Source organism: Bidens hawaiensis, unplaced genomic scaffold, assembly GCF_021521415.1.
Source record: "Bidens hawaiensis isolate Kalapana, Puna unplaced genomic scaffold, B.hawaiensis_p1.1 tig00025797_1, whole genome shotgun sequence".
Classification (NCBI taxonomy): domain Eukaryota; kingdom Viridiplantae; phylum Streptophyta; class Magnoliopsida; order Asterales; family Asteraceae; genus Bidens; species Bidens hawaiensis.
The window spans coordinates 123,499-146,941 of record NW_027494138.1 but is presented as its reverse complement, the minus strand read 5'-3'; the positions used below and the strand labels follow the sequence as shown (position 1 = coordinate 146,941).

The window sequence follows — 23,443 nt, the reverse complement described above, 5'->3', positions numbered from 1 at the left end:
TATAAAATAAATCGTTTAGCGTTTGCGTTCAGCGTTTTACATTAAGCGTTTTGCGTAACCACGTTACGGCGTTTTGCGTTAAGCGTTTTGCGTAACCACGTTACGGCGTTTTGCGTTAAGCGTTTTGCGTAACCACGTTACGGCGTTTTGCGTTACCAGATAGTGTTATGTCAAATTATATATCGATAGGTAGCTAATCTATACAACAAGTATTACTAAGTGTTCGACACCGAAGCTGACTCGTTTAGTAAGTGCCTTGTCACCAGGTCCTCCAGACCATGGTACGTGTTAGCCAAAATTACACCCGCTCGACCTCCAGTCGAGTTTAGCGTTGGGTGGGGTTTGTCAAACCCAGTAGTACTACTCAACAGTGACTCGCTATTCAAAATATTAACCGGTTCGATGTGTAGGACTTCAAGTATTTCGTTTGCCACTTAGCCTTTACAAGTGATATATAATTTATAACAAAATCTTAAATGCGTTGTGGAGTATGTTATCTCCCCCAAGTGAAAAACGTTTGAAAACAGTTTAAAGAGGGGAAAGTGAAACTCACTGTTTGCGAAGAATTTCCCAAAATAAATCACCAAGATGCGCGTCACCGAAAAACTCTCTCTAACGTTCTAAAACAACAAAGAGATTTTTTTCTAAGTGTCGGAATATTATCGAGTCTCTAGACCCGGCACATAATACCTATGCACATAACATGTTTCGTGTTTCGTTTGTGAACGTTAGTATGGGAACGAGAGCGGTCAAAGTGGGTATAATCACTTATGGGGAATAATGGCTTGTTAATTGTACCCACTTTGACCGCTTTGACCGCTACCCGTGGGTATAACCCGACTTTCACAAGTGATTATACCCACTTTGACCGCTACCCCTCTCGTTCCCATACTAACGTTGATTTGACTGATAACCTGCTTTTTGGGATTTACCTTGAAAGTTCGGGTTTTGTTGAGTGTTTGGGTTTCCATAGCTGAAATTGGGGTGGTTTCGGAGGCCCGGGTGATAGGTGTTTGAATTCATATTGTTATTATACCTCTTCTCACCTTGAACAAAGTTCATCTCCTCTTCTTCGTCTTCCATAATAACTCCACATGTCGCCACTACATGACCTATTCCACCACAACCTTCACAAACTGGATATGCCTCTCCTGACTTGCCTTTCTCTTTCACGCCCACACCCATCAACTGATCCAAATTTTTTTCCATCTTAGCCATACGATCATCTGACTCACCACTATCCACGGCTTTCACAACCGCCCTTTTTACCATGCGATTCGATTGAGCTTGCCTCTTCGAGTTCATTGCATGCCGCTCTAAGTGTTGCCAATCTTCATTTTCATCATTAGTCAAAAACGACCCATTTGTAGTTGACTGAAGATTACGAACATCGTCGCTCGACAGCCCGTCATGAAATGCCTTGATCAACTCCCACAACGCAATCCCATGGTGCGGACAAGTTCTCAACAACCTCTTGAATCTCGTAAATGCTTCATGAAAAGTCTCACCCGACCCTTGCTGAAAATTTCTGATGGAGGTTCGGGCCTCGGACGTTTTTTGCGGTGTGTAATACTCGTCCAAAAACTGCTGAGCCAGATCTTGCCACATATAAATACTCACTAATGGTAACGATAAAAACCACTGCTTCGCTAGATCTTTAAGGCTGAACTGAAACACAACTAGCTTGACTTCATCAGCAGTGAACCCTTGACTTGAGATGGTGGCACAAATCGCATTAAACTCACTCAAGTGTAGATACGGCTCTTTTGATGCTTTCCCATGAAAAGTAGGCATCCCAGTCAAGTTGCTTTGCCTTACTGAAAATGTTCTTCCTTCTCTAACCGGGATCACAATGGGAAGCGGGTTCATGGCACTTGTGGAATGAAGTGGCTTTGAACCCCCCGAACGGGCGGTGGAACAAATGCCCTCGGAACCCCATCGTTACATTCGTACTCGGGAAACTATGGCTCGAGAATCTCTTGTCTTCTTTGGGCTCAACGGTTTCTCGGTGGCCGAACGGGTTGGGGTGTTCGGTTTTGAGGGGGTTGCTGATGTCTTCTATAACACCGACCCCCTTGAGCATCCTCCATCTCTTCCTCAAACTCATCAAACTCGTCAAATAATCTCCGCCGATTAGCTACCCTTTCAAATTCAAAGTCTACCCGATTGTTTGGCGGTTCAGACCGTATAGAACGATCATCTCTCATATTGTATTGTCTCTGAGCTCTACGGTTTTGGTTTTGGTGAATGTGTTGGTGAAGTGGTGGGATTTGTTGGTGTAGTGGTGGTAAGTCATTGAGTGGTGGGTTTTGTGGAATATTTTGTGGAATGTTTTGTGGAATGGGTTGTTCTTGGTGTGGTGGTGGGTTAATATTGTCGGGTTGAAACGCCGGTGGTATCGGGTATGGGTTATGTTCCTGGTGATTCATGACTTCTACTTTCGGCCTCGAGGTTTCGCCTTGTCTTTGTTTTGCTCGGTTTCTTCTCGCGGATTTCTCAATCTCAGGATCAAACTGCAACACCTCCTTGTCTCGGGAAAATATCGTATGCATCAACCTAAAAGATCAACTGTACACACCAAACAAGCATACCCCGCGTAAAATCAACGAAGAAAAGAAAATAAACTAAAATTCAACTAAATTATGCTAATTTAAACTAAACTAAACTAGACTAAACTAGCACTAAGCACGTTGAATCCCCGGCAATGGCGGCATTTTGACGTAGGTTGTCGCGATCTACTCAAAAACAGTTTAATTAAGACTTAAATACCAAAGCAATAACTCAATCAATCTTATAAACATTAAGCATATGAATCTGGTCAGAAGTTAAAATACACAAAAACCTACCCTAGAATGAACAAAGAACTTAAGCAAGCATCAACATATTGATTATATCACTTATCTTGATAAACATGCAAACCCGAGATGAACCGGAAGCCTTGGGATGGTAGGAAATCGTCCAACACAGCCTCTTTTGCCTCTGGAAGTCGTAATAATCCGAATGGGGAGGTTAAGGGGTTTATATAAGGCAAACCCTAAATTTTGGCCGACTTAAGCATCTTCGCATATCGCGAAGATGATAAGCATGCTCCTTCGCGTATCGCGAAGGACAAAATAGTCGCGGCCTGAATCAAGCAGCTTCGCGTATCGCGAAGTTGTCCTCCCTTGCATCTTTGCGTATCACGAAGATGCAAAATTTCAGAGTTAATTATTTTCTTTTCTTGACTGCCTCTTGATTCGTGCACTTCCAATTTCTCACTTTTCGATCTTTATTCCAAGCCCGTAAATATCCTCGTTACGCTCCATAGCCTCCAATGTCCTAAAAACACGTAACAATGCTTGAAGTACCAATTTTCATTCGATTATTTAACTAAAACTAACTAATTAATATATAAAATAAACTAACTTTTACCCAACCATCAATAATCTATCTATATAATATATATAAATGAAACCCATAAAATCCTGCGTGTCGCGATGTGGTCGCTCCCCCCTTTTATGGAAGCCATCAGATTGCTTGATTTTTAAATGGAGGTCTCTCATTGATTTAACCCAAACTCATGGGTATGGGTCTTATCAAAACCAAATAGCTCTTAAATGGGTTATAACATCTCATTAAATTAAAAATTAATCTTACCAATTATTTGATATGAAAATCTTATAAAATAGAGATATGCTAAAGTTTAATATCCAGTTTAAAAAGAAAAAGATATTATTTATAATTAATAAACAATTTTATAGTAAAAAACATAAGCGGGTCATGGGTCACCAAATCCAGACAGCTTCTAAACGGGTTATAACATATCATTTATTTATGAAACCCTTTCATCATCAAACCCTAAGTATATTATTAACTTTCTTACAATAAAGAAAATTAAAATCCAAAAAATAAATATTAAAAAACGAAAAATGTAAAACAATCATTTTCTCAAGCCATCAGATTGCTTTATTTGTAAATGAAGGTTTCTCACGCATTTGACCTGAATTCACGGGTAAAGGTCTCACCACAGATAGCTCTTAAACGGGTTATAACATCTCATTATATTAAAAATTAATCTCATCAAATATTTGATATGAAAAAATCCTGTAAAATAGGGATATACTAAAAATTAATATTCTATTTTATTTAAAAATAGATATTATTTATAATTAAGAAAAAGATTTATAATAAAGAAAATAAACGGGTAATGGGTATCACCAAACTCATATAGCTTTTAAACCGGATTATAACATATCATTTATTTGTGAAACCATTTTATTATCAAACCTCAAGTATATTAATTATTAACTTTCTTACAATAAATAAAATTAAAATCTAAATATATATATATATATATTAAAAACAAATAATGTAAAACAACCCTGTAATACGGGAAATAAAATCTAATAAACATATATTTCACTAGATGTATCACTTGGTTTTTATTTTTATTACTACTTTAAATTTATTTGAATAATAGGCTAGAGAAAATTTGGGGGAAAAAAAACTTACATACATGAAGAAAATACGTTATATTTTGGTATAACGTAAGCTCTTGTCAACAATCATAGTGTTTCGTAAATAAAAAGAGATTGGTAATGATATCGATTGAAGAACTAATATATGTATTTATTTGGAAAATCTTTCTTTTAACTGTCAAGAAGCAGATATTTGTCTAGATATCTCGCACTGTCGTACGGGGTGATACAATGGCAAGTTATCTCCAACCCACCATCAGCCGTACGTAGCCCTTAAACGTCTCCAAGTAATCTTCAGTTTCGGGGAAAACCCACTCGCTCGAAGGCCTACTGGTGGTAAAAGTCGGACGCCCTCAGGATCGAACCGAAAATCACAAAGATCCTGATTTTCCTTCATTAAGCCATCATGCCCTCTCAAAATGTTGTATGTAGGGATCGAACATGAGCCTTCATTAAAGAGCCCATGTATTTTATTTTAACCTCAAATTTTAATCCACCTAAAAATTTCTTAACCTTGTACTTGCAAAAATACGAACCCACAAAATTCATTATGAAATGGTTGACACCATACCACTAGACCTTAATAATACTGTACTGGCTAACGGCCATTTGGCTACAATTTATAGTTATCCTTTTCGTCATACGTTTTATATAGTTTTTATAATTTGATTTTTCTAAATGTACAACTACTACCATTTTTCATTTACAAGATTTCTTTTACTCGACTAATTAGTTCTTCTAATAGCTAATTTATTTTGTTAAAATTTAATCAATGAATAATGAACATCTGACATGCTAACATGCGTTTTCATTTTCTATTTTTATTAAACAGTATTTTTTGTTTATGTATTTTTTTCCACCCGATTTTGGTAATCTTGTTTATTAAACTTATACATGTAATATAATGACAATTAATTTAATTTATAGAAAATAGTTTCATTTAGTAATCACCAACTTACATGTTGCGTTGCCGGCCTCATCACATGGTGACCCATCTAGTAAATATAAATAAATAAAGCTTAATGAGTACAATAACGGTTTCATTAAAAGTACATAAAAGGTTAACGGTTTTGTTTAAAATACGTAAAATGTTTTAATGGTTTCATGTAACAACCTTACCTTACCCAACCAATCGGATAGCGAATCTATGACCCGCTTCCCATCAATCCAGGCCTCTTGAGCACACTAGACTCGCTCATGGCCCAAATACCAAACGTAGGAGGTCCAAACGCCTATGCTATCGAAGAACAAATAGATATTATGACTCGACACGCATAAAACAGGTACATTAACCCGCTATTGATACTAATTAAACCTATACTAATTTTAGGTTTATTGGATTTTAGTAATCCCTATTGACCGGTATTGGCCGATAATAATCCCTATTCATTTTATCACCACTGGCGGTCCCAAATTTTAAAAAGTTGCCCCCCCAATGGTCCCCCATTAAAAATGACTTAACGGTGTTATACTTTTTTCTGAATTTCAAACTAATATTTTAGGGCTTTTGATTGCAAGGAGGATACGAGTTGATTGATGTAAAACTTCATTCGAAACGATGCTCCAAAACACCGAAACAATGCTTCAGTTCGGGTATTTGAACTTACAATTAACAAAATCAAGATGTCTGGATAACCGTTTCGAGCTAAGTTTTATATCAATCGACTTGTATCATCCTTCCGATCAAAAGCCCTAAAACATTAGTTTGAAATTCGGAAAAAAGTATAACGCCGTTAAGTCATTCTTAACGGCAGACCATTGGGGGCCAACTTTTTTAAATATATAATATCAATTTATAACACTTAAATTAAAAATATCAAAATCTATAAGTAAAACATGCTTAATCAAAATTGTTTATATTTGTTGAGCTATTAAAATATTACATTTAATATAGCGCGCCGGGTAATTTACTAGACTGATTGATTATTATTTAATTTTCAACAAAATATGTTAAAGAGTTACATTTTAATTTATAACATAATCTAGTTGAGCCGAGGCTCTGATACCAATTGTAGGTCCTCTAGGAGTGGATCTAACAACTATATTGGATCAACCAAACTCGGTGCTAGCGGAATATCTCACCAAGTCTCCTTTGGTCTCGGATCTTGTTGTTTATTTTCGGCTTTTGAGAGAGAACAAGAGAGAATGAGAAGAGAATAGTTTTTCCAAAAGCTTGTTGTTCTCATGGCATTTATAACACTTTAATTAAAAATATCAAAATCTGTAACACTTTATTTATATTTTTTTAAAAATATGTTATTATAAATGGACTATGTTACAATTTAAATATGTTATACAATTATTTATTTTAAAAATATGTTATTATAAGTGTTTTACTTATAGATATAAACTAGGGTTTATTTACACTCATATTTTATAATAACTAATAGTTAAGGAGTCCATGAGTACGGATAATTTTTATGAGCCCATGTAGAACTCAATATGTCATAGTGAGAGATCGAGGTTTTGACTTTTCAAAACAATGACTCATAGCCTTGTTAGTTTTAACTTTTAATTTACATGTTAATCAATTTTGGAAAAAAAAAATGACTGAGGTTTTGAATTTTCAAAACAATAACGATGGCATTGAGTTTCGTTTTTACTTCTCTTTTGAATACTAGCCTTTACGAGTTTATTTTAACTCCCTTGTTTACACTTAGCAACCAGTAAGGTTGTGATAGAAAGCTCATACTGGTTTGAAGTTGAAGCTTGTTATTTAATTTGGTTAAGTACATTGAAAAGCTAATTTGATCATCATCTCCAGTGATATCTATAATGTATTAGCTAAATATATTTTATTTATCAATTTTGTTAATTGAAAAGAGGGACAACTAATATGTTCATAAGAAAAACATACAATGTAACTTTTCGACATGTATCATATTATTTGTAAAATATACAACGTTTGGTTTAATTCTCGGTTTGACTAATTCGGTCAGTCAAACATAAATGAACCATAAAATCTAATTATCAAAAAGTTCTAAACCAAACAATTGGTTTCTATATGTCCGGTTTGATTCAGCTTTTATTTTTTACAATTTATTCGTTTTACATGTGGTTATTGTTGGATGTGCAGGAGTTGTATACTTGTATATAAGCTCAATAGACATATAATGGTTCACCCTACCTCCACGATGAAATTAAAGTCTCTATCCACCTTACTACGTATCATAAAACCCGAATCTCAATTTTTTTTATCTCAACAAAGTGTTTACCCAACTTTTTTATTTGGTATGACGGAAATCTTTTTTTTTTTTATTTTTATTTTACATAATTCCATTTTCATTTAGTGAACGGATTCAATTACAATAAAGAGGCAGGTAAGCTGGCAACAAGATAATTCTATTTAGAAGGTTTTGTGATTAATACTATAAAACAATCCTAAGCACAAATAACCTATTTAGAAGGTTTTGTGTTAACTTATTAATCACAACAAGATAAATCTTGTTAATTACCGTAATAATATTAATAGTTATAAAATTATCTCATTAGAATAAACATTTTATTCTAAATATTTGAAATATTTTATATTATTAATATAAAATATTTTATAACTATTATTATGGTTATGTATAAATATTAATATTAATATTTTAATATTAAAGAAAAACTTATATTTAACTATTAAAACATTAATAATAGTTAATATGGGGTACGTATTCTATTGTTAAAGATAACCATATTAAAGATAATCATATTAACTATTAAATATGGTTAAATATTGTTCTGATAGCCGCAAACCTGTCAACATTCCAATCTGCAGTTGACCTTGCCGGACGCTTAACTGATGATATTTGTTTTTGTTTTTGTTTTGTTTTTGTTTCGGCCGTAATAAACGTAATGAAAATCTACCGAATGTGAATTTTGCTTTTGTTCTTTTTTTATTATTTTGTTTTGGTTACGTTACCGTGTCGAACGTGACGGAAACCGACCGAATTCCCGTAGACTCACCGCGTTTTGTTTTAGTTCCAGTACCGTAACGAAAATCGTGCGAATGCTGATTTTTGTTTTTTTAGTTCCGGTACCATAACGGACATGACGAAACCGACTGAATTCACGTATTATATAATATAATTAACTAGTTTGGTGCCGCAAAGCCCCGATTGGGCTACTTTGTGGCACCCTATTGGTAGCATTTTTTTTATTTATGTTTTTGTTTGGTTTTAGTTTCAGCCGTAATAAACGTAATGAAAACCTACCGAATGTGACTTTTGTTTTTGTTCTTTTTTATTATTTTGTTTTGGTTACGGTACCGTGCCAAACGCGACGGAAACCGGCCGAATTCCTGTAGACTTACTGCGTTTTGTTTTAGTTTCATTACCTTAACGAAAACCGACCGAATGCTTATTTTTGTTTTTTTAGTTCCGGTACCGTAACGAACATAACGAAAACCGACCGAATTCGCGTATTATATAATATATTAACAAGTTTGGTGCCGCAAAGCCCTGATTGGGCTACTTTGCGACACCCTATTGGTAGTATTTTTTTTGTTTTATTTTCGGCCTTAATAAACGTAATGAAAACCTACCGAATGTGAATTTTGTTTTTGTTCTTTTTTTTTATTATTTTGTTTTGGTTACGGTATTGTGCTGAACGCGACGGAAACCGGCCGAATTCCCATAACCGGCCGAATTCCCATAGACTCACCGCGTTTTGTTTTAGTTCCAGTGCTAACAAAAACTGACCAAATGCTGATTTTTGTTTTTTTGCTGATTTTTGTTTTTTTAGTTCCGGTACCGTAACGAATATGACGAAAACCGACTAAATTCGCGTAGATCAACCGCCTCAACGCCCGGGATTGATTACAGTCGGGTTTTACAAATGATCGAGTTTTACCGACCGAAACCACGCCATTGGCCCACCCCAATTTTTATAATTTTTTTGTTTTATTTTTGTCTTGATTCCGATACAATGACACACGTAACTGAAACCAACCGAATTCACGTCGACTTACCGTATCAACGTTTGTGTGTTTACCACTGCCAGTGTTTTACCGACTTGCCCGGCGCAACGCGCCGTAAAAAACGCCAGTTTGTTCAAATTACAACATGCGGTGACAAATTACTTAGAAATCCTTATTAACATAGGGCTTCACTTTAGAAAAAGACTTGCATTTTAATTTATGTAGTTAAGATTCATTTAGTAGGATTTCTCACGTTTTAGAATTCATTTAAGGGGTGACCGACATGAGATCATGATTCTATTTGTTCAATTACAACATACAAAACAAATTTGATATGAAATTATTTGCAAATCCTCACGAAAAGAACATTGAACATATCGGAGAGAAAGACTAGAAAATGATCTTCAAGTAATTTTCTTCGGTTCATTTTTCTAATCAAACTAGTCACCCAAAAATTGTTCGCAAACCATTTAACCCCGATGTACTTACATATTCATGTGATGAGAATACATATGATTGATGATGAAACTAGGCTTGAAAATGGAATGAAATTGGCTTTACAAAGATTGTTGGGGGCGTATAATCTAATGGAGGGTGGACATATTAGATTTTAACATATTTTTAACAATAAATTACAAGTTTATTTGAGGTTAAGTGAGAGCCTCCCCCACCCCTTGTTCTTATAAGTTATATCCACCCTTAAAAGTTAAAACCAAGTTAAGGATATCAAGTGACAAAATGTACATAAGTAAACAATGTCAAACTTGCAAACTAAAAGACCACTAAGCTATACAGTAGTATTGATATGTTATGATGATGAGTCGTTCTGCTTAGAGGCAGTGGGACAAACACATAAACAAGCAAGCCTTTCTTTGACTGCTTTGATCTCTCTGATGCCTTTATAGTGTCAAGATCATAAAAACAAACGCAATAATCGAATATAAATTACTGTATTCATGTAAAAGAATTCTTGCTAGATGCCATAGGATTTGTTGCAAGATAAAACTCTTTAATTTTGGTTTTGGCCGAAATCTTTAAATCATACTTACTTAAAAGAACACTATATGGATTTGTTGCAAGATAAAACTCTTTAATTTTGGTTTTGGCCGAAATCTTTAAATCATACTTACTTAAAAGAACACTATATGATTCCATGAATAAAGTTTTTTTTTTTGCTATTATAATATTTAGTTATTAATAAAGTCATTACACAATTTTGTTTGTTTGAATAAAATTTGTTTTTTTTTTTTTGGTAATGCGTTCATTATAGATACTAGATAAGACGTTTGTGTAAGAAGTTTACTATATCAAAAAGACAAATTGAATTTCAATAGTATAAACCGCAATCTATTAATCAATAATAATTTATACTCACAATTTTAACAACGACAGCCACACAGATTTATACTCACTATAATAATTAGATTTGCACTCAAACTAACTCAAAAGAAATATATGTTTTCCATTTCGCTTATAAGAATCCATACGAGCAAATCTAGGTGAACCTCAATTGTAAGTCTATAATATCTATATTATATTATTAAGGAAGAGTGATGGACAACACGGTAATTTCACAATTAGAGGTTAGTGACAAAATAAACAATTAACAATTGGACAGAAAAAGTAATTTGTCAACCCCTCGATTCGTTCTTAAAACGACCAAACCATGATTATTATTTTATTAATAATAATCATATAAAAAGATAAATCAGCTTTGAAAAATATAAGATTAATATAAATATTTTTTTTATCTTGTTATAAAATATTTGTAATAATAATCATGGTTAAATATAAATATTGTAATAATAGTTATAAAATTGATATATAACTAATAACATTATAAAATATTTTTATATTTAATATTAAAATATTAATATTGTTAAAGATAAATATTTTATATTATGGTTATATATAAAATTGTTAAGTTTTTATATACTTATAAAAACTATTAATGTTTTGTAAATCCCGAAACCGGATCCGACAACGAACGGTTTTGTTCTTGATAATCGTGCGAGACGGGTGCGGTAAATCAAACGACCGAACATAATATAAAGATAATATAAAGCATAGGAACGATCTCATTATTGGTTGAAAGATTTAATATATTAAACGCGAACCGACCCACCCAAGGTGAGCTCCCCTTGGGTGGATGATTTACACTATGGAAAACACACATATAAAAGTAAACAAACGTTCCCTATTTATAGCTAAACACAAACTTCTAGAGCTTTCTCCCCGTTGAAGCTAAACGTGTGCCCGACGTTCTCGTCTCGTGTTTGAAATTCTAGCCCACTTTAATTATTAACTTGACCGTAACTATATAACGGGTTTCATACTTTGATATCGCAAGTCACATTTTTGGCCTTACAATCACCCCTTTGACGTGTGATCTCAAAACATCGTCGAACCGTGTCTCTCATTTTCGCAAATCAACCCGATAACCGAAGCTTCTTCAATCACCCCCTCAAGGTATGATCCACCTAATTCATTCATGAAGACGTTCTCGCTTCTTGATCCATCTCGGATCTTAAGAAATATAGGTTCAGAAGAGCTTGACGAAATACCGGGAACAACGATCAAATGGCAAAGCTTATTATTTCCGTGACTGAAATTATTTAAGTAAATCACCCCTAATAAATAAGTATCCCAGATACTCGTATCCCACATTATCATGGTGAGAACTTAAACAATTTAATTCCCTATTAAATCCAACTTGTGCAGAAATTATCACCTTAATAAATAAGCATCTCGAATGCTCGTAGCCCACGTTTTTAGGATCCAATTCTCGAATGGCTCGAAAATAACATACAAATAATATGCTTTGAGTATGGTCCAATAATGGAGAAAAAACCCGATCACATTTGACTTTCTTCAGTTTGGTCAACTCGAGTAACAACCCATTCTCGGCCCAAAATTATCTTTCAAGCACAAACATGTGGCTTTGGTTAACTATTTCTCGTGGTTGAATTATTTTTATGTGAGCAAGCCCAATATAAAATATTATAGTAGTTTTCAAAATGGTCAGCCCAACACAAACAACCTGCCATAATCTGATTTAAAATGTGTAGGCCCAAATAAGCAAGAAACAAACCAAATGGAGGAAAATACTCATTCACACAGCTCACATGGAGAAGTCACATTATCAGGAACCTTAGCCGCCAGTTACACCGGATACACACCACAAGTCACCGGCCACCATCTACCGGAAATCGTATCCATCATCAAATCATCACCGTCGTCTCCCAGATTCAACATCACCAAGTCCTCAGCCATCATCATCACCAATCCACTAGTGACTTCCCTGCCGAAAATCGATCGGCCGGTCAGCGTTCAACATCAGTGCCTATTTCATCATCTTAGATCATCTTGAACAACCATCTATAATCAACCCTAGCCTTCATGTGACAGCCGCCGCATTAGTAAACCACCGGTGACCGACTTCTTTTGCCCAGAAACAAGCTCCGACACCTGCTACCTCTGTGAACGAGAACCCTTCCGTCGCTGTCACCTCCGTGAACACAACTAGGAGAAACGAGCGTTCAACCACGCACCGTACACAACCATAACCACCGTTACAAGTCATCGAGCAAACAACGGCCGCCGGTCTCGACTGTCGGAAAACCAACATCACCTTCTTTAAAAATCGGCTACGAATCCAGATCTGAAAACACGAGACGAATTTCAAGCATTTTATTTCTTCAAATCTTCAAATTTTATTTCCAAACATCAAAAAATTTAACGTCTCGATTCGGGTAATCGCGGAATTAGAAACCGAATATCAAGAACAAAGTTGAATCATAAGATTCAACCCGCTTTGATACCAATTGTAGGTCTCGAAATCGGATCCGAGAACGAACGGCTTTATTCTTGATAAGTGCTCGAGACGGGTGCGGTGAAACAAACAACCGAACATAAATAATAACGATAAAATAAAGGAACGATCTCGTAACTGGTACAAAAGATTCATAATATTATAACGAACTGATCCACCCAAGGTGAGCTCCCCTTGGGTGGTTGTTTACCCCAACAAAAACACACACATAAACATAACATACAAGTCCTATTTATAGCTAAAACAAATACATTCTAGAAGATCTTTCTCCCTCGTTGAAGCTAAGCGCGTGCGTCGAATTTCTCGTCTCGTGTCCGGATTCCTCGCCGACATCAATTATTATCTTGACCGTGAATAAATAATGGGTTTCGTAATTTGATATCGCAAGTCACAAATGGCCTTACAATCACCCCTTGACTTGTGATCTCAAAACTTTGTCTCACCGTGTCTCGCATCTTCACAAATCACCCGATAAATCGATGCCTCTTCATTTCAATTCACCCCCTCAAGGTATGATCTACCTATATTTAATCTTGAAGTAGTTCTCGCTTCTTCGGATCTTAAGTTGTATATACGCATGAGATAAGCTCGAATATCCACAAATCGATCTCGAATTACCGGATTCAATGATCAAACGAACAAAACTTATTAATTCGTTCGAAGTTCACCTTTCGGTTCCAACTTCTCGAACGCCTTAGAAATAACAAGCTTTGAACACGGTTAAACAAGACGAAAACCCGATCAATTTGACTTTCTTCAGTTTGGTCAACAACGAATAATTATTGACTTACTCTGCCGAAATTAAAATTTAATCCAAGGCTCCCAGCAGCCCAAGTTATAATACAAGCCCGGATAGTATGCCTTCAAATCAAAATAGCCCATTAACTAAACAGGCCCAATTCCTCAAATCCAGCACATAAAAATAACCAAGAGCCAAACACAAACCCTAGTAACATATCAGCCACCAACAAGCCTTCTGCCTTAAATCTGGTCACCGGCGCCGCACTTGCCGGAAAATCGTGTTCCGGTGACCGGTCGTCGGAAAATCATTCACCAACCAGTTGCAACCTCCCACAAGTAAACATCACCAAACACACCGTGTTGAACAACCATCCATCATCAACATAAGAAACAACCGATGTTCAAAGGCATTTAACGTCACAGACGATGGATGAGCTGCAGGTGATTGTTGGGTTTGCGCAAGCTTCGAAGAAGCTGAAGATGGTATGCAAATGGCCACCGCCGTGCGCTGCTGTTACCATCACACAACCGTGGCGCACCACCACCAATAATGTTGGCACCCACCGCCGGAAAAGGGTTTCGCCGGAAAGCCGTTTCCGGCCACCACAGCGCTGCCGCAAGCCATTATAGCCGTCGCTGCCTCCTTCCACACCATCAAAGCCACCGTAAACGTATGTTCCAACTGCAGCTGCCCAGATCTAACATTTACCGGCCACCCATTGCCGGAAAATCATTCTCTAACCGTCCACCGGAACTTTCAACACTAGTCCACCACCGTCGTACACCGACACTAGAATGGCAGCAACCACCATTACACAGCACCACCGACAACCTTTCTGGCCAGAAAAATTGTTCTCCGGCCAACACCCATCATCGAACACCCCTTTTTCTTGTCGATTTTAAAGCATAACCAACATATCTGACTTTTATCAGTATCGTCTCTTTAAAAAACTTCACAAAACCCCTAAAACGAACCACTCAATCGGCTGAAACCCAGATTTAGAGACCCGAGACGAACTTCAAACACCTTTATTTCCTCAAATCTTGAAACTTTATTTCCAAACACCAAACTTTATTTCCAAATCTTCAACAAAATTAACGTCTCAGTTCGGGTAATAATGGAAATAGAACCCGAATATCAAGAACAAAGTTGAATCACAAGATTCGACCTGCTCTTATACCAATTGTAGGTCCCGAAACTGGATCCGACAACGAACGGTTTTGTTCTTGATAATCGTACGAGACGGGTGCGGTAAATCAAACGACCGAACATAATATAAAGATAATATAAAGTATAGGGGTGCGGTGAAACAAACGATCAAACAAATATATAAAGATGATATTGAACGGCTCCGTAACCGGTAACAAAAGATTCATAAGATTAAACGAACCGATCCCACCCAAGGTGAGCTCCCCTTGGGTGGTTGTTTACACCATACAAACACACATAAACATAACATACAAGTCCTATTTATAGATAAAACAAATATATTCTAGAAGATCTTTCTCCCCGTTGAAGCTAAACACGTGCCCAAAGTTCTCGTCTCATGTCCGAAATTCTAGCCCACTTTAATTATTAAATTGACCGTAAATATATAACTGGTTTCATACTTTGATATCGCAAGTCACATTTTTGGCCTTACATGTTTTAATAGTTTAACCATATTAATATGTATGTTTAAGCAATCCAAATTAAAGATAACAATATCATTAGATATATTATGGTTATATCCTTTGTTTTATCAATAACTAGATTTTATCCCCCGTATTATGGGGGTTGTTTTACATTATTCGTTTTAATATTTATATATATATTTGGATTTTAATTTTATTTATTGTAAGAAAGTTAATAATTAATATACTTGAGATTTGATGATAAAATGGTTTCAGAAATAAATAATATGTTATAATCCGGTTTAAAAGCTATCTGGGTTTGGTGATACCCATTACCCGTTTATTTTCTTTATTATAAAATTATTTCTTAATTATAAATAATATATTTTTTTAAATAAAAAAGGATATTAATTTTTAGTATATCCTATTTTATAGGATTTTCATATCAAATATTTCATGAGATTAATTTTTAATAGGAAAATTGGAAATAAATAAGCCCACATTTTGTGTATTGGCCGATAATAATCCCACCTTTAAAACTCACTAGCAATGGTCCCACCTTTTAACTATTTTTGTCTCACTGGTCCTCCGTTTAAAAATACTTAACGTCGTTATGGTTTTTCCCTGGTTTCAAACCGATTTTTTAGGGCTTTTGATCGGAAGAATGATATGAGTGGACTGATGTAAAACTTATTTCGAAACGGTGATTCAAATGGCTTGATTTTTGTTAATTGGAAATTCAAGCACCCGAATTGAAACATTGTTTCATCGTTTGGATCACAATTTTGAGATAAGTTTTACATCGGTCGACTCGTATCGTTCTTTCGATCAAAAGCCCTAAAACATCGATTTGAAACTAGGGAAAAAACATAACGACGTTAAGTATTTTTTAACGGAGGACCAGTGAGACAAAAATAGTTAAAACCTGGGACCATTGCTAGTGATTTTTAAGGGTGGGATTATTATCGGCCAATACACAAAATGTGGGATTATTTATTTCCAATTTTCCTTTTTAATATATTGAGATGTTATAACCCGTTTAAGAGCTATCTGAGTTTGGTGAGACCTTTACCTGTGAATTCGGATCAAATAACTGTGAGACCTTTACATTTTTTGTTTTTTAATATTTATTTTTAGAATTTTAATTTTCTTTATTGTAAGAAAGTTAATAATATACTTAGGGTTTGACGATAAAAGGGTTCATAAATAAATGATATGTTATAACCCGTTTAAAATCTATCTGGATTTGGTGACCCATGACCCGCTTATGTTTTTTACTATAAAATTGTTTATTAATTATAAATAATATCTTTTTCTTTTTAAATTGGATATTAAATTTTAGTATATCCCTATTTTATAGGATTTTTTCATATCAAATAATTGTAAGATTAATTTTTAATTTAATGAGATGTTATAACCCGTTTAATAGCTATCTGGTTTTGTTAAGACCCATACCCATGAATTTGGGTTAAATCAATGAGAGGTTTCCATTTAAAAATCAAACAATCTGGTGGCTTCCATAAAAGGGGGGGAGCGACCATATCCCGACACACAAGATTTTAGGGTTTTCGTTTATATATATTATAGATAGATAATTAAACTTAATAATTTTATGTAACGATACATGAATCATTGCGGCTATCATAACAATATTCACCAAAATTAAAGATAACCCAAAATTACAGTAATAGAATACTTAACCATATTAATAATTAATATGATACATAATCTCCATCCATTGTTTTAAAGAAAATTATTAACAAGATAATTTTCTTTCTCATTAGAATGTGTGTGTGTAATAATACATGTGATGATTAGCCGCAAAAGATATGATGATGCATTAGATTTGATGAGTAAGTTATTGCAAACGTTTGATTAATACTTTTGTTTACTAAATTATAATCTAAAGTATTTTTATTTTATCAATTATAATATTTAATATTTTATTAATATTAATAAAATAATTACATGCTATATACTAAGTCCAAAATACATATTATTCAAATAGTATAAGCTTAACAGACATGTTCTGATTATTCCTAATTAGCGTTACGCTTCTCTCTTGATCCTGCCTAAAATATCCTGTGACCCTGAAGTGTAAAAAAGATTACAGAATGAGCCAAATACCCAATACGGAATATTAAGGTTTGGCCCACACTCAAATTGGAGCTTACTAACCTTCCTGCGCCATCTCAAATAGTCCTCCAAGACCCGTTAGGCGATACACGAAATAAAAGCTCAATATTGAGAATAAAATGGTTTGGCCCGAATGTAACATAAACAAGGTTTCTATATCCTAAAATTCAGGGGCGGATATAGGCTTAAACCACGGTGGGCATATGCCCACCGTTCAACCCATGGTTGTAGTATAGTTGTAGTGTATTTTAATCCTAAATTTTTTTGTTTTAGTCCAAGTGCCCACCCTCCATCCTCCAAATTATTGTCGGTAGAGGCAAAAAGTAGTGGAGAAGAGAAGATGAATTTTAGAATGACTAGATTTGTTTAGTCAATGCTGCCTCAGGGAACTACAGTTGCAGCAGTCGTATGTTAGAATGTTAGAAGTTCGAAGAAGAAAGGTAGACCTAATGGACCCTAATATGTTATGTGATGATGTGGCCTCTTTTAATTGTGATGAATTGGGCCTATTTGAACGTTTACAGCCCAATATACTATACTCATACATGATTTAAAGTTAATCTTGTTTTTTAACATATTACCTATTATTATTAGTTGATGATATTATACTTATTAGTTATTAGATTTAGTTTATAATATTATACTTGTTAGTTAACGGATTTAGAAGTTATTTTTTTACCTTACAAGAAGTTATGAACGCATGCTAGAAGACGTTTTTGAAAACGTAAGATAACAACAATAATAATAATTTTGGCAGAACAAGTTTAAATTACATGAAAAAACAAAATTTCTTTTGCTCATTTAGTGAAATGGTTGATTTGATTGTTTACTTGTTAGTGAATTGACGATGCTTCATAGGTATAATGAAAGTAGGCGAAATACCGACCGTCGTCATACAAAAAATTTTCGTATTGTGCCCACCGTACAAAATTTTTCTGTATCCGCCTCTTATGCTAATTATATATATTCCTGCATAATATCAATCCCAAATATACCCTTTACATCTGCACAAATGATAATAGGGGCCAAAGATAAACCATACAATGTGATCACCAAAAATTTAAAAAAGATTTAAATTTCCTACAAACTGAATCCAAATGATCAAATGCTATTTGAATAAGTAATCAGGTTTTAAGTACCTGTATAGTGGTAAAATCCGCTCACTATTATATCATTATTTTAAAACCAGAGACTTAATTTTTTAAAGATTGATACATTCTATGTTCACAAGCATACCAGATCCTAAAATCGAAAACTGACTTAAATATTTAAAGACTGGAACATTAAGAAATCACAAAAGAAATTATTAACTTACATCAACTGTTTGAACGTCAGTTGGACTCGGTCGATTGCTTCAACAACAATTTCCGGAAAGAATATGGATCGCACATTAGTACGCCATTGATACATGCCTACACCAAATGCCATCAATGTTACTCTATGAACATTTGGGCCCTTAAAGGGGGCTTTATGGGCATGGTTGTGCTTGTGTTTGGTTATTTCCGAGATCTCAAAAGAAACCGAGATCTCGGATATGTTTGTGTTTGGTTATTCCGGTTAAAGAAAGAAAGAAAGAGTGGGAGAGAGAGAGAGAGAGAGAGAGTTGGTAAGAAGGTAGATAAGAGTTTTCTCAAAAGGTTGTTTTGCATGGGTATGATTGCACTATTTATAATGCAAGCCATCCCATGCTTTCTTCATTACAAGGCCCTTAATGGGATTTATGTACATGGCCTAAGGCCCAGACTTTATTATAACATAAACCGAAAGCTAGCAAAATACTGTTGGAAATTAATTAACCGAGTCAGGCCAATTGGGTTCGGACCTAAGTATCTCATTAAGTTGTATGGGTTAAGGGGCTTTAGGATTTAGTTAAGATAACTTGTTAGCCAAGTTGGGTTAGCACTATAAATACATCAACCAAGTTAGGGTTATGTATTTTGAAAGTTATTGTAAACATGTTTTTTGAGTTATATTTTCCTGGTTATAATAAAAGTCATATTACTATATATTGTTAGTTAATTATCGTTATCAATCTTGAATTGGTATCAGAGCCCGGTTCAAGATCGCGATAATTAACGAATCACTCAACAAAGAAGGTGTTTCGATCCAAGCCGCCGCCGCCAGCTGACCTGCGATCATCGACCGAGCATCCGGGTCGATCGTGAGTCCGTCGCCGCCAAGACGGATAGAAATCGAGTTGTTGCTGCGTACGAGCGAACGAGTTAGGTTCGATCTCAGTTTTGCCGTTATTTGCTTTCAATCAACAAACGGCCGATCTGTTTTGCTATTATTGGTACGTCAATTTGCATAAGTTATTTTGCTTGCTGCTGATTGGTTAAACAAGTAAGAAAGGTGAAGTAGAATCTCGATAGGTGAAAGTTTGTGTGGCCATAAAAAAGGGTGAAGGTTACAATTATTTATTACTTTATTTTGTGTGGCCGTAATACAAGTTTGTAAACGAGTCAGAAAGAAGTTTCTTTTGTTGGTTTTTTTTAAGCTAGTAAAAAAAAGGGAAGGAAAAGAAACATGTCTGGTTCAGATTCGACACCGCACCCTCCAAAGGGAAAAGAGAACGGGCCGTCTTCCGTTCAGTGTCCGATGCTAACTTCAACAAACTATAACAAACTATACCGTGTGGGCTATGAGGATGAAAGTAGTCCTAAGAGTTCACAAAGTTTGGGACACCATTGACCCGGGTGTCTCTGATGAAGAAAAAAACAACATAGCTACGGCCTTGTTTCAGTCCGTACCCAAAACCTTGATTATGCAAATTGGAGAACAACAAACTGCTAAAGCCATGTGGGATTCGATTAAAACCCGACACTTAGGTGCCGATCGGGTTAGGGAAGCACGTCTCCAAACCTTGTCGATGGAATTTGATAATATGAAGATGAACGAGTCGGATTCCATAGATAACTTTGCGGGCAAGTTATCGGGTGTTGCCTCGAAATCCGCAGCTCTTGGCGAAGTTATAGATGAAGCGAGATTGGTAAAGAAGTTTCTCAAAAGTCTCTTGAGGTCGAAGTATATTCAGATGGTTGCTTCGCTTGAGCAAGTGTTGGATCTCAATAAGACAGGATTTGAAGATGTTGTAGGCCGACTCAGGGCCTATGAGGAGCGAATCCGAGAAGAAGATATTCAAGGGGGTGACCAAGGTAAACTGTTATTCGGTAATTATGATTCATCTAAACATAGGAATTTTGAATCTAATAGGGGGCGAGGATGAGGAGGTCAAGGTCGGTCGAGGCCGAACTAATGGCCAAGACCGAACCCCTAGTACCGAACAACGGTCATCAAGTTGGGGAAAAGAAAACGTGAAAAAAGATCGGTCAAAGATTCTATGTTACCGATGTGACAACTTGGGTCATTTTGCATCTAGTTGCCTGGATCGAGTTCGTAAGATTCAAGAAGCAAACAAAACCGAAGCCTGTGAAAATAATGATGATGCAGCGTATATGCATCAAGTTGTGTTCTTAAATGAACAAAACCTAATACCGAAGAAATATGAGACTGAACCTGTCGAAGATGATGTACGGTATTTGGATAATGGGGCGAGTAATCATATGACGGGAAACCGGTCATACTTTTTGGAATTAAAGAAGAACATAACTGGGAGGGTTAAGTTCGGAGATGGGTCATACGTTAAAATCAAGGGAAAAGGGTCGATTCTTTTCCAAGGAAAATCGGGCTAACAAGATTTGCTAACCGAGATTTATTACATTCCGGAGTTAAAAAATAATATAATGAGTCTCGGTCAAGCAACAGAGTTCGGATGTGACATTCGGATGAAACATGATTTTTTGACCATGCACGATGAGAACGGGAGGTTACTCATGAAGGTCAAGAGATCCACAAAATGGCTCTATAAGATAAGAATGAAGATTGGAGCTCCCGTGTGTTTGCAATCAAAGATCGAAGATGACGCATGGCGTTGGCATGCAAGACTTGGGCACATCAATTTCAAGTTAATGAAATCAATGGCTAAAAAGGATCTAGTACGAGGTTTACCACATGTTGAACACGAAAATCAGTTGTGTGAATCGTGTTTGGTGGGTAAACAAACGAGGCGTTCGTTTCCTGCCACATCCTCGTTTAGAGCATCCCGACCTTGGAGTTGGTTCATGGTGATTTGTGTGGTCCAATAACCCCATCCACTTTCTCCGGTAATAGGTATGTCTTTGTTATTATAGACGATTACTCACGATATATGTGGACATTTTTATTGAAGGAGAAAGGTGAAGCGTTTGAAAGTTTTAAGAGGTTTAAAGCCCTAATCAAGACGGAGGCAGGTTTACCAATGAAAACTCTCTGAACCGATAGGGGAGGAGAATTCACTTCACATGATTTTAATCGGTTCTGCGATGAAAGTGGAATTATTCGGCATTTAACCGCTCCGTACACGCCACAACAAAATGGCGTGGTAGAAAGACGAAACCAAACTTTAATGGGGATGGTGCGGAGTATTCTAAAGGCGATGCAGGTTCCGAATTATATGTGGGGAGAAGCAGTCCGCCATTCGACGTTTTTAATTAATCGGGTCCCAACCCGAGCCCTAGTCGATCAAACGCCCTATGAACGTTTCAAGAAAAAGAAACCAATTATTGAGCACGTTAGAGTATTTGGGTGTGTGGCGTATGCTAAGGTTGATAGTATACACCTAAAGAAACTTGATGACACGTCGAGACAACTCGTTTATCTCGGGTTTGAGACAGGTTCAAAAGCTTACCGTCTTTACGACCCGAACACCTGGAAAATTGTTGTTAGCCGGGACGTTGTGTTTGATGAAAATAGAGGGTGGAATTGGGCAAAGAAAGTCGAGACGAATGACTAAAAGCTGGGTATGTTTACTAGGGTTTGGGGGGGGGGGTGTGGTTGACAATCGAACTGGTCAAATCGAACCCACTTTTGAAGACACATTTGGAAGCAACCCGAATAGCCCAAGCTCCAAAACTCCATCATCGGTTCAACCCGAGTCCAGTGGTTCAGTTGAGCCGAGTCATCACGAGCCTGCTTCCTCACCCAACTCGCAAGTTCAGTCAACGAGTAATGGGTCGCAAGTCCATTCGGGTGAAACCGAGACCCAAACGGGTCTAAGGCGCTCAACCCGAGTTTCGGTTTTACCAAAAAGGTTGCAAGAAGATTACGTACTTGACGTAGGCTATCGCGGTCTACTCAAACAATCAATTTTAAGACTTAAATACCTATAATAAGTACGGGTAAGTAAGGTCGTCTCCAAAGGAACTCATAAAAAGTGCTAATTTAATATTACTAAATTAATTATTAAACTAAGGCGGATAGACGATGTCAAGCAGTTTTTAGAAAAAAGATTAATTAAAACTAACAATTACTTAAAAAAACGATTTGTAAATAATATTAATAAAAGCATTCATTCTAGGTTCGGTTAATGTGACATTCAACTTAATCCCAGATTCGATTATATTGATTACGCATTAATTACTAAACCTAGTAGTTGGATTGTGATGTCAAACCGATACCCTAACCGAATTGATGACACAACGAAACTCGGTACCTAATCACCAACTTATGTTTGTTTAAACCAATTAAGAGACAATATTTGATGATAACTAATCAATGACACAAGAGCTTAAACCGTAAATATTGATGAACACAACCAAACAAATAATGCATTAACTAATAACCCCAAACATAAATTGTTTAAATAATCAATCACAAATTAAGCAAGACTGAGGCAATAACTCAATCAAGCTCATAAACATTAAGCATACGAATCTAGTTAGA

At 35.8% G+C, this 23,443-nt stretch overlaps 2 protein-coding genes across 2 annotated transcripts; one reads left to right on the top strand and one right to left on the bottom strand.

Moving 5' to 3' along the window:
- Positions 1-891: 891 nt before the first annotated feature.
- Positions 892-1,869, bottom strand: LOC143572293 (uncharacterized). The gene has a single exon (XM_077057488.1). The coding sequence runs from the start codon at positions 1,867-1,869 to the stop codon at positions 892-894; it is 978 nt and encodes a 325-aa protein (XP_076913603.1).
- An 18,455-nt stretch (positions 1,870-20,324) lies between these two features.
- LOC143572291 (uncharacterized) lies at positions 20,325-21,375 on the top strand. The gene is made up of 2 exons (XM_077057487.1): positions 20,325-20,838; positions 20,897-21,375. Exons 1-2 carry the CDS (start codon positions 20,325-20,327, stop codon positions 21,373-21,375), a joined length of 993 nt encoding a protein of 330 aa, XP_076913602.1.
- The last annotated feature ends 2,068 nt before the right edge of the window (positions 21,376-23,443 follow it).